General features: G+C 53.0%; 1 protein-coding gene across 1 annotated transcript in view; it reads right to left on the bottom strand.

The window, feature by feature from the left end:
* Positions 1–12,436, bottom strand: part of IFFO2 (intermediate filament family orphan 2) — a 28,651-nt gene that overhangs the window by 15,721 nt on the left and 494 nt on the right. Inside the window, 1 exon segment of the mRNA XM_087944802.1 lies at positions 12,306–12,436. This exon segment is cut by the window's right edge and continues 184 nt beyond it. Within this exon segment, the coding sequence (XP_087800928.1) occupies positions 12,306–12,436 (131 nt within the window).

A 12,436-nucleotide genomic window follows, 5' to 3' on the forward strand; every position in this document is an offset into this window, starting at 1 on the left:
GAGGAAGAGAGGGGGAAGAGAAGAGAGACAGAGAGGAGAGAGGAGAGGAAAGGAAAGAGAAAGAGACAGACAGATACTGAAACACAGAGAGAGAGAGACAGAGAGAGACAGACTCTGACTTGTTGAAGAGGCGGAAGCATGTTGTTGTACCACATCTATGCCAATCAAACGGGCACAAGGCTGGGCAAGTCTCCCAATCCACCTCTGAGGCTGAGGAGGAGGAGGAGGAGGAGGAAGAAAAACATAAGCGAAGAACCATCCGACAGCCCAAGATCCATCCTCCCACCGCACCGGGACACTCTCGAAGGCAACCCAGGGTCCTTCTTCTTCTCCCGGCTCCGCTGGAGAGGAGAATACGGGCTGGTTGGAGGAAGAACGGACTCGCCAAAAGGCAGCACCCTGAGCCAAGGCCCCCCTCTTCCCTGCCGTGCCCAGGGCCCTTGTGCCCCAGGCACACGTGGCGTTGCTGGCTGGCAGAAGAGCTGCCCATTTCCCCACAACTCTCGCCGCCATCCCGCCTCTCTCCTTCCAGCTGAGCTCGCGGACCAGACCAGGCCTTCCGGTCCCCCCTGAGCTCAGGGCTCTGATTAAGAGAGAGAAATTAAATGGTTCCTGAAGAGCCGCGCGCAAAACACTTTCATCTTAATGGGAACAGCCGATCTATTAAATCCCTGGCTCGTGCGCCAACGCCTCCCCGGGGCGAAAGCAGTGCGGAGCTTGGCCAGAGAAGCCGTCCAAGGCCCCCTTTCTCTGCCCATCCGGGGTTCTCTGGGTGGGTGGGGGGGTCTTTCCCAGTCCTACCCCCGGGAGAAAATCGGGGCAGGCTCATTCACCAGCCGAGGCTCGTTCCTGGAAGGTGGGCGCTCCTTACATCCTGGCAGGGGGGTGTCCCCGCAGCCTTGGGGAGGGAAGGCACGGCTTCCTTGGGTAGCAAACCCAGTCTGAGCCCCCGGGCAGCCATTTCTTTTCCAGTCTGCCAGGGCATGACCAGGCTGGGGTGTGGATGTGGGTGTGTGTGTGTGTGTGTGTGTGCTCGCTTTCCATTCTGTTTGGTCAGCTGCTGATCTATTCTGGCCTCCAAACTGCCTCCAAAGGGGAAAGGTGGAAGCTACCAAGAGATCTCAGGGATCTGTGGAACGCACAGGTCAGAAAACCAGAAGCTCCCGGACGCTGGGAGCGTTGAGCCTGGCAGGCCGGGTGGGGTCTGTCTCGGCCCCAGACTTAACGGCAACTCACACCTCCGCGCTTTAAGCTCAAAGAAATCCGAGAGGGCCCTGGCTTTGGCTGCTTTCCCCACGGACGGAAGACCTTTAGTGTGAGCGCTGGGACAGGAGTGGAGGGGAGAGAGAGAGAGAGAGAGAGAGAGAGAGAAAGAGAGAGAGAGAGAGGGAGAGAGAGAAAGGGAGAGAGAAGAGAGGAGAGAGAGAGAAAGAGAGAGAGAGAGAGAAAGAGAGAGAAAGAAAGAGAGAGAGAGAGAGAGGAGGAGAGAGAGAGAGAGAGAGAGAGAGAGAGAAAGAGAGAGAGAGAGAGAGAAGAGAAAGAGAGAGAGAGAGAGAAGAGAAAGAGAGAGAGAAAGAAGAGAGAGAGAGAGAGAGAGAGAGAGAGAGAGAGAAAGAGAGAGAGAGAGAGAGAGAAAGAAAGAGAGGAGAGAGAAAGAGAGAGAGGAGAGAGAGAGAGAGAGAAAAGAGAGAGAGAGAGAGAAGAGAGAGAGAGAGAGAGAGAGAAAGAGAGAGAGAGAGAGAGAGAGAGAGAGAGAGAGAGAGAGAGAAAGAGAGAGAGAGAAGGGAGAGAGAGAGAGAGAGAGAGAGAGAGAGAGAGAGAGAGGAGAGAGAAAGAGAGGAGAGAGAGAGAGAGAGAGAGAGAGAGAGAGAAGAGAGAGAGAGAGAGAGAGAGAGAGAGAGAGAGAGAGAGAGAGAGAGAGAGAGAGAGTTTTCGCTGACAGCGGAGAAAGATGCTGGCACCCTTCCCTGCTATATCTGTGGCAATGATCTCCTTCCTGAAGGCGAAGAAGCTGCCTTGAAATAAAATATGCAAACTGGCTTTGGGTCGCCCGTCGTGTCCCGGATGCTGAGCCAACGGTCCAAATGAGGCTGCTCCTCCCATGCCTCCCGTTCACTGGACGGGGATCGGCTTGGAATCTGGATCTTCCGGGACCCGTGGCAAAATGGCCTGGCACCAGGCCTGTCCAAGAGTCCCAGCGCGCGGCCTGTACCCTTGGCCAAGAGGTGGCCGAGCTTCATGAAGGCGAGGGGGTCCTCTGGTGGAAGAAACCACCCCCGGCCAGCCTTCGAGCTCCAGACTCAGCAGTATTTGGAAGTCACCCACCGCTCTCTCCAAGCAGCTCCTTGCCTCATGGAAGGACTCAAAGCCACATCCGGCTGCACTAGAACGGCTCCTGGCGTAAATGCCGGCATGGCACAACTGGAGAGTTTACGCGAGCATCGAGCGGGGGAGGTGTGTGGAAGCGCTGGAAGATTCATTACATCCAGTTTCAATGAGGTCTTCTTAGGGTGGGAACTCCATTTACCTTCTCAAACTGGACACTGAGAAAGTCCTCCAGCACCCAACAACGGTTTATAAAGTCCCAATAACGAGACGGGCTGTTTTATTTCTTAGCCTTTCTTTAAAAAAAAAATGGGGGGGGGGGAGGGCATTTCTCTTCCCAAAGGGCTTCACGACACCCCGCTTAAGAATGCAAACCCAACCAGCAGCTAAAACACAAACGAAAAGACGGTAAGTCCCCGTTTTGCAGGGAGGAAGAGATTTGGCATCCCTCCGACTGGCAGGCTTCAAGGACCCCTGGACCTGCTCCGTGGGAGACCCTCGAGATTATTCCCAGGGGCAGCCAGGACCCTCAAGAAACCCCCACGACCCCCAACCTATTTCTAGGGAGAAAGACTCCGATCTGGAGCGACAGGCCTATATCCAGAATCCAGCTCAGCCTTTCAGCCTTTGAGAGCTCTCCCTTTCGCAGCCCTAATGGTGCAGACGTAGGTTTTTTGCATAAATAAATAAAATAAATAAAAGGAAACTCCCCAAATATCCCCCAGCGAAGGGAATGTTAACCGCTTTCGGATGATCTAAGTCCTCCTGGAAAAACAATTAGCAGCAAAGCTTATGAAACATCTGTGGCAAAAAAAAAAAGCGGCCATTCTTTGCTTTCTCTAGCGCTGTCGTTATTATAACTGGAGGTAAAAAAAAACACAGAGTTTTTCTGGGCTTCCTTTTGAAAGCGGTAATTATTCTGGCAATTTGAAGAGCAGAGGATTTAGCTCGCTGAAAAGAGCTCCAGGGTGCAAGATAATTAAATACAGAAACTCTCGTGTTTGGGAGAGCTGCTTTCCCTTCTTCTCCTTCTTCTCGCCTAAGTAATATCTATCTCGCCACGTTGTAAGCTACCTGTCAGACTAGCTGCATTACATTAATACTCTTTGGCTGAATTCGAAGCAAAGATTTCGGGCGCGCTGGAAGGAAGCAGGCCGTGGAGAGGCCGGGGCAGGCGGCCATGTGGGGAATCTCAAAGGGGGAAAAAAAAGGGGGGTGGGCACAGGGCCACCATCCGAGCATTCGGTCAGGTAAACCGAGATCGAGAGTCCCAACAATCTAGCATCAACGCTGCTCTCTCAACTTTTAGGTGCAGAAGGGGCATCACTGCAAAATTCAGGCCAGAGCCAAACAAACAGCACAATTTTGTGGCAGGAAAGCCCTTGGCACTTCGCTGCTTCCTCCACAGGAGCAAGTGAGCCCGTTTCCATGCCTTGAAATGCCCTCTCCCCCAAGTAGGGCAGTAGCTCCCCCCCTCCCCTTATTTCTCCTAGCCCAGGCCGCCTCCAGCATCAGCCCCCTTCTCTCACACAATGACCGCACGCGCCTGGCACAAGACTGCAAACCCATGAACGGTCTACAAGAACCCCGATGCTCGGGGCTGGCGTTCCATGTGCCAAGCAAGCACTGGGGCTGTTGAGTCGCTTTCGCTGAAACCCAAGGAGCATTTAAAGGCTGGAAAAACACCCGGAGGTGGGATGCTCGGGTTCAAAACAAGCACAGGTTCTGGACACAAAGGCTGGCGGTCCTCACTGCCTTGGCTTTGGGGTGACATCCGCCCACAAGCTGCCAGGCTGAGCTGTATCCCCGCATCCTCTTCCGGCCGGCTGGGAGAGAGATAACCCCCCCCCGGGCCCCCCGAAGCCACCTGCCCCGTGAAATGCTCACTCAGGACTGAACACCTGCCTCCTCCTCCTCCTCCTCCTCCGGGAGAAAGATGGCTAAGGGGCGGGTGGCTGAACCTCACACCCTAACCAGTTTTGCTGGTCTAATAACCCAGGCTCTGATGCCCAACCTGGTTTCAGATTTGAACGGAAAGTGGCGAAGCCGCAGCCAAGGCTGCTAAAGCCATCCTGGGCAGAGCGTGGCTGTACGTGCTTGGCCTCTCCTGAGAGAAGTTGGACAGGAGGCAAAAGGCCAGAGAAGGAATAATAATGGATGGAAACGGATCGGGGAGAGATTCAACCTGGAAATAAGGAGGAATTTCCTGAGAGGGAGAACAATCTATCCGTGGAACAGAAGTTGCCTTCGGAAGTTGTGGGAGCTTCATCCCTGGAGGCTTTCAAGAAGAAATTAGACTGCAAATCTGTCAGGAGTGGTGCAGGGTCTCCTGCTTGGGCGGGAGCGGGGGTTGGACTAGATGACCTACAAGGTCCCTCCCAACTCTGTTTAATCCATAATCTGTAAAGAGGATCTGAATGTCAGAGCTGACCGCCGCTCAGATTTTCTAAGAAATGAACCCAGCTGAGAAGTTTTTCACCTGCCTTCTGGATTGGGCAGCGGCCGGCTCAAGTGGCAGGCTCCGCGTTTGCCCTGGGAGTGCCAATGGCCCTTTCGAGACATGGGCACGCAGGACAAGCCCCTGCCGACTGGCAACCGGGAGGCGGCTCTCTTGAGGAACAAGACAGGCCCCTTTCTCTCGGATGCCCCACTTGGTGGAGACTGTCGGAAGAGGCTTGCTGGGCCCATTTAATTTCTCTCCTTCCCGCCCTCTCTCTCCGGGAGAGCAGGGGCAGAGGCGTTTTTAACCAGAAAATAATAATAATCATCATCATCATCATCAAGATGGCATTGTGACAAAAAGATCCGAGATGGATGCTCGCCGGTTACCAGCCCTCGCTCAAGATCTGAAAAAGCCGTGTTCAGACAAGGGAGCCATGCAGGAGGAACAACAACAGTTGTGGAAATACATATATATATATATTGAAGGTTCTTGGTCTGGCCATGGGGCTGCAGCCCAAAACGCCACCAAAACTCTGCCCCACAAATCTCGATGAAAAGTTTCAAGAGGCCCATTGAACGCTGTCCCACTCCCCACAGGCGGGGGAGGAATCTTCTTCTCGCTCCCAAATGCCTTTAGGACTAAATCGGCCGCTGGGAATATTAAAAACGCAGGAAGGCTGGCAGGTCCCTCTGAAACCCCAAGGAAGGGCAGCGGCCAAGGGCTGCATCATCTCCTCCTTCCTTGAGCCACGGGCGGTCCAGCGCTTGGACTGCTGCCCTCTCCGACCACTTCAACCTATGATTACGCCACCCTAAAGAGCCAGAAATATCTTCTCTCCGGCTTCTCCTGGCCCTGTAATCTGCTGACACAATCCGAGCATGACTGTGCCTTCCAAACAAAGCCAGAGCTCCCTTCGGGGGGCCACGCGTGGACGGACTCCGTGCCTTCTTCTGGGCCACAGGAGCTGCCAATTAATTGACCAGTTCATTCCCTTCCAAGTCAACGAAATGGCTTTAGGTAGACAAATGGAGTCGGGAGGGACTTTGCAGGCCATCTAGGCCCAAGCAGGAGACTCTACACCAGGGGTCTTCAAACTTGACAGCTTTGAGGCTTCTGGACTTCAACTCCCAGAATTCCTCCTCCAGTCGTGTTAGCTCGGGAATTCTGGGACTTGAAGTCCACAAGTCTTACAGCTGCCAAGTTTGAAGGCCCCTGCCCTACACCATTCCTGACAGAGGGCAGCCCAGTCTCTTCTCGAAAGCCTCCAGGGATGAAGCTCCCACAACTCCTGTTCCATTGTTGGTTGGTTGTTCTCACTGTCTCACTGGAGGTTTTCAAGGAGAGACCAGACAACCGTTTGTATGAAATGATAAGAGCGTCTCCTGCCTGAGCAGGCGGCTGGACTAGACGACCTCGAAGGCCCCTCCCAACGCTCTCATTTCGTGACAGGTAGTCCTCCACTTACAACAGTTCACTTAATGGCCCTGCAAAGTTACAACACGCAGGGGGGAAACAGTGACAGGACCGTTTTTCACCCTTACGGCCCATCGTAATGCGACTGGGATGTTTGACAACTGACTCACATTTATGTCTGTTGCGGCGCCCCGAGATCATGTGGCCCCATTTTGCGACCGTCTGACGAGCAAAGTCAATAGGAAAGTCAGATTCGCTTAACAACCTTGTTACTAATTGAACACCCGCGGCGATTTGCTTAACAAAATTGTAAAACGGGGCAAAATCTCACTGAACGATGTCAATTTGGGGCTCAACTGCGGTCGTATGTCGAGGACTACCTCTGTTTTGCTTCCTTCTTTCCTTCATCAAACCCCTTTGGGCGAGGAGGTCCTGCGGTAGGTATCTTATATTCCCCAGCCGAATGCATTCCCTCTCCCTCTCTCTCTTCTCTGCGTGGGTCCAGTTGCATCTCCCCAAATTTTCAAGCGACACAGCCAAGAGCCAGGCCACCTGGGAACCTTTGACCTTTGAAGTTCGGGTCTTTAAAGAGAGGGTTTCGCTTATTCCTGTCCCCACCCAAGAAATGTACAACAGGCAGGACCAATGAAGAACATTTCCTCCCGCCGGGCACCTGGCCATTCTGGAAAACCCGCAGCCCGTGGGGAGGTCGAGGGGGCCGAAGCTCAGCCGGGCCTGCCAAGCCCACTGCCTTGGCCTGCTGCTTCTGCAAGCTTCCTGGCAAGGCTTCGGTCTTATCTACCTGGGTGCTGCTCTAGGATAAACCCATGCCATCTTTCCCACAGGTGCTTGGCGAACACCTCTGAGCTTATCTGCCATCACCTTTCCCCTTCTTAGCAGTAGTTTCCCTCCCAGGAGATAAGCCCAAGAAGATGGGATCTGATGGGAGGAGGCCGAAGCCAGCCTGGGAGCCGCTTTTCTGACTCACACCTTTTTATGAAAAAAGCAGCCGCCAAGCGGTAGCTCCCTTTGTCGGAGGGAAGGGACTCTTTGCTAAGCTTCCGTCTTTAAACGGATCAGCCCTGATATCATTGAAGGCCGTGCCGGAGAAATCTGCTCCCTCGTGCAAAACTGTAGAATTAGCCAACAGCCTTAGCAGAAAAAAAAAAATAAGATAGTGCACAGAAGTTTTAAAAAGTAGGAATTAACGGAGGGCTATCCCTGGAGCATTCATTCATTCATTCATTCACTCAATCAAGTCGAGTCTTTATTCTCCTCAAAGATCAGAAACAGCCTTGGAGCTGATTCATCACCGGAAATGTGCTTTTTTTTTTTTTGTATGCTCCGGTCTATTGGGGCAAGTCCCTTTTCATGACTTTTGATAGGGCTTGTGATGATGAAACACACCTCATGCAGAATGAGGAAAAAAGAAAGGAAAAACAGCCAGGCAGATTTCTATAACTTGCCCCTTTTAGCTATTTCAGAAAAATCCACTGTGTTTATTGCTTTGAATTCAGAAGGGGATAATTGTCTTTGATAATACTGGCTCAAATGTACTTCCATATTTTCAAACGCAGGTGATTCAGTTTGATTCAGCATAAGCAACATCAAACAACTTTTCCTGCCAAGCGGTATTATTTTTCGAAAAAGTTTTCATACTGCCTTCATTTTACAAGGCGAGATAAGTCAAATCTGCAGGGGGGGGGGGGGGTTTACAACCAGTGTTTAATTCTTAAATATACATACTGCCTAATACGTGCCAGATTGCATTATAAATGCAATGCAGACACCCCAAAAAAACAAACAAACCAGCGAGTCCCTTCCTCCGGATACAGGTCAGGAAATTCTAACTTTGCCGAAATTTCTTCCCGTATCGAAAAGGATTTATTTTTATTGGTCTCTGCTGGTGTAACATTTGAATCTCGTTACAGTGGATTCAGACATTCTTCAGGGATTGCTTTTAAGGACATTTTTATTAAGATGCTTATCGAGGAAAAACAAGGGGCTTGTTAGTTCTGTCATGCTTTCCCCTTCAGCTTCCCCTCTCTCTCCAGCTGCACCCAATTTGGAACAGGCCCTGCTTCGACTGGACTTTATTAATCTGTCAAAATCAAAGCACCACCTTGGGGAAAAGCAATTATTTCCAGCTCAGTGATTATTAACAAGTTAGTTCCTCAACACCGTGGCAAGGAATGCCCGGCTGCTGGATAAACACTCAACCAATTAAGAGAATTTGGGAATTGCAACACATATAATTCCCTTCCTGGCTGGAGATAAAGCCACTGGCTTTTAGGAAGAACTTTTTAAAAAGCAAAGAACTTCCTCAACAATGAGAAACTGGAAGCGTTGTAGAAGGTCGACACTAACTAGGGACTAGAACTATCTAAAAACAAATGGCACCCTGCGCATTTGAGATTTAATCCAGCACCCCAAGATCCAAACAGCCCTGCACACAAGTTACTGTCCTCGCTTAGGTGTGCATCCTTTGGATCAAAAAGCGGTCACGGAAAAGAGAAATCTGATCGAGAGCTCATTTCCATGAAGGAGAAAAGTGGAGAAAAGCAGGACAGGTGGTTGAATGAGATTCTTGACTGGAGGTGAGGACTTCCAGTCCTTTCATCCTCCAGAAATGATGGTGGAGGAGAAGGCCTTGCGGTCAAAGGCCTTTCCCCACTAGGGACTCGGCTGGCCGTCCCATCGTAGCCCCGTGACATTAAGCTCCTGACACACTCTCAAAGAAAGAGGCTAAGAGTTACCACTGGGGCAGTGACCTTACACACTCAGAGTAGAATACCTTATGCCACCAGACTTGAAATTCTAGAACTAGAAAACCTTGAATTACGCCGTCTTCGGTCTGACTTAAGCATGGCATATAAAATCATACATTGCAATGTCCTACCTGTCAATGAATACTTCAGCTTCAACCATAACAACACAAGAGCACACAATAGATACAAACTCAAAGCAAACCGCACCAAACTTGATTGCAGGAAATACGACTTCAGCAATAGAGTGGTCAATGTCTGGAATACTCTACCCGACTCTGTAGTTTCTTCCCCAAACCCCAAAAACTTTAACCTTAGACTGTCTACCATTGACCTCACCCCTTTCCTAAGAGGTCTGTAGGGGGTGTGCATAAGCGCACCAACGTGCCTACCGTCCCTGTCCTATTGTTTCTCTTATTCTTTTATTTTTCTTATATGTACCCATCTCATGTATTCACAACTATGTATACACTTATACTTATTATCTTGTAAACAATTGACAAATCAAATCAATCAATCAATAAATAAATAACAGATGGGGGGACGGAGGTCTTCTGCCTGGAGAAGCCCCTCCTCCCAGGCTCAGGACCCTGCAGGGCTACGCCGGAGATGCCTACGGAGACAGGGAGGGAGGAGGGGGCTCCCCCGGCACTTGAACCGAGTCTCAACGAATGCAGCCTAATCTATTCCAGGTTAAAAAATTAGGCTGGGACAAGATCAACCGGTATCAGTGCGTGGTTCTGGTGGAACAGAAATCCGGGTGGGTCCAGACTGAGAGAGGGAATCTGGAGAAGGGAAGAAAAGACCCCTCAGAGATCAGCCTTGGCTCCGGCAGAGGGAGGAAGAGCCGGCAGCCCCTGGGGGGTCCCAGGAGATAATTTGGCAATCATAGAAGCTGACCCTACAGCTCCAAGCTTTGCTTTACCTGAATGAGAAGAGCCAGCTCAACTTTGGCTACAGATACCTATAATCCCCCTCTCAAACCCCACCCACCCCAAGTTTGCTGCAGCCCAGGCCCTGGATCTTGACCCTCAACAATGACCATAAGAAGAATAAGAAGAATAAGAAAAGCGAGAGACGGCGTGAGTAAAAGAGGAAAAGAAGCGGTTTTCTGGATGGGTAAGAAAGGGCAGCCAAGAAGCCAGGCAAGACTCCCACTCCAGACGTTATATTTATAGAGTCCCGTTTTGTTTTGTTTTAAGAGGAGAATTACGGTACACACTCCGGCCTGACACAAAGCAGGATAGGAAACAAGGCCAGATTTCAAAGGCCTGGAGTGGGGGGGGGGGGTGTGGAGGAAACGTTCCCCTCCTCCTCAGGCGTCCAGCGGAAGCCTTACTTTCAACAAAGGCCTTACTTTCCCAACGTCAGTGAGTAAGAATGCCAAGCAGGGAGAGATGGGGGGTCCTTCCACAACACGCAAAACTGCGGGTTTGCACATGCGTTGCACCGGGAGAGGGAAAGGGGTGCAGCCGTGTGAGAAAGGACGGGTAAGGAGAGCGGCCTGCCTTGCCCCCCGAGGCCGGCCTGGCATGCATGCCACTTTCCTTCCCCCCTTGCAGTGCTTGCCCGTCCAAATACTGCACCACTGAGCTCAGAGCCCAAAAAGCAGGACTGACTAAGAAGAAACCCAAGGCGCTACTCGGCAAGCCCAGAGCCCCAACGTGGGAGCCAGATGTCTCTGGAATGCCTGGGCTTGAGCATCCGGCCCTTTGCAGCTGCAAACTCAGCAGGGTCGAGGGGTTTTTTTTGGGGGGGGGGGGAAGCAGGCTCTCCTCCCCTCACCCCAGAGGCCTGCAGGAAGAGAGGCTCCCCCGTTAACCCCCCTCTCATTCGCTGGGCTCCTCCAATTCTCACTGTAGTGCCTCTGGTTGGGGGTGGGGGGGCCCTCCCATAAAAAACCTTCTCTCTTCCAGCCCCCTCCCTCTCCTTCCTCCCTCCTTCCCCAGACCCTCTTTTGTGGTGGGCCTGCAAGGGGTTCTCCCCTCCCCTAAACTTCCTTCTCCTCCCCAGCTGTTCCGGGTCCATTCCTGGGTGTTTCCCCCTTTGGGCCTGGGGCTGTAGGGAGGGGCTCCTGCAGGCCCTTTTTCTCCTCCCCCCACCCCCCATTCTAAGCTTCTGGCCAGCCAACCTTCCTTCCCTCCAGAAGAAGCCCCTTCTCCCCCCCCCTCCCCCTTCTTCCATCCAGCCTCCCTCCCCTCCTCCTGGGCTTATCCGCAGAGAAACCAAGGCCACCGAGGGGCTTTAAGCCTCGCATGCATTCCAGGGACATCCACTCATCCCAAAGTCCAGGCACTGCCACCTTTTATTTTGGGAGGGGGGGGGAGGTAAACAAGGCAGCCATGTCCAGCAACCACAATGCCCCCCCCAAAAAAAATCCAATGAGGCCATCCCTGCTTCATCCGGTACCCTTGGACTCTCAGGGCCTTGGCTCTCCCACATCTAGTAGGGCTTACGGGACACACACACACACACCCGTCGCCAACTTTAGCCTGGTTCCTCGGCTCCTAAACTCCAGCAACAGGAAAGGAGGCCAAGCAGCGATCCCCCGATCCTGGGGACTCTCTCTATTACAGCCAGGGATGCCTGATTTGGGGATCACACACACACACCCTCTCTCTCACATCCCTTGCCCACCCAAGAAAGAAGGGGGGGGGGTTTCCCTTTCCTTCCGCCCTTCCGCCCTGCAGGAAAGGAGGCCAAGCAGCGATCCTTGATCCCCGTGCAGCCTAGGATGCCCCCCCCATCTCTTGCCAGGCAGGGAAGGAGAGGCTCTTCGGCCCGCCCACCCGTATCCAAGGCAGGAAAGGAGGCCAAGCGGAGACCTCTGACCTTCCAGACCCCCGACTGGGGATCACCACCACCCAGGAGGAGAGGAGGGGTCTCTCTTCCTTCTCCTCCCCCAGCGCAGGGAAAGGAGGCCACTCAGTGATCCCTGGCCTGATAGGAGACCCATCCTAAGAGAGGATGGATGTGAGCATCCCTCCCTCCCCCGCTCGAGGGAAAGGAGACCAAGCAGCGATCCTTGATCCCGAGGACTTGCTACCTAGTGCACCGCCCCCACCCCCAAATCTCTCGACAGGCAGGAAAGGAGGGGCTTTTCCCCCACCCCTCAACCCAGGGCAGGAAAGGAGGCCAAGCAGCGATCTCTGCCCTTACAGATCCCAACCGGGGACCACTACCACCACCCAGGAGGAGGGGGGTCTCTCTTCCTCCCGCCCCAGCGCAGGGAAAGGAGGCCACTCAGCGATCCCTGGCCCGATAGGGGACCCCCCCCAGAGAAGGATGGATGTGAGCATCCCCTCCCTCCCTCCCCCCCCCACCACTCGAGGGAAAGGAGGCCACGCGGCGACCCTCACCTGCCCTTGTAGTCGTCCCTCTCGCGCTTGACTTTGGCCAGGACGTTGTAGAGGGCGCGGATCTCGGGCGTGATGGTGTCGATCTGGACGCCCACGCCGTCCGGGTGGACCCAGGAGACGCCGGGCCCTTG

Source organism: Notechis scutatus, chromosome 16 (genome assembly GCF_049901735.1).
Source record: "Notechis scutatus isolate UNSWTSFEM ecotype Mainland chromosome 16, rNotScu1.2, whole genome shotgun sequence".
Classification (NCBI taxonomy): Eukaryota; Metazoa; Chordata; class Lepidosauria; order Squamata; family Elapidae; genus Notechis; species Notechis scutatus.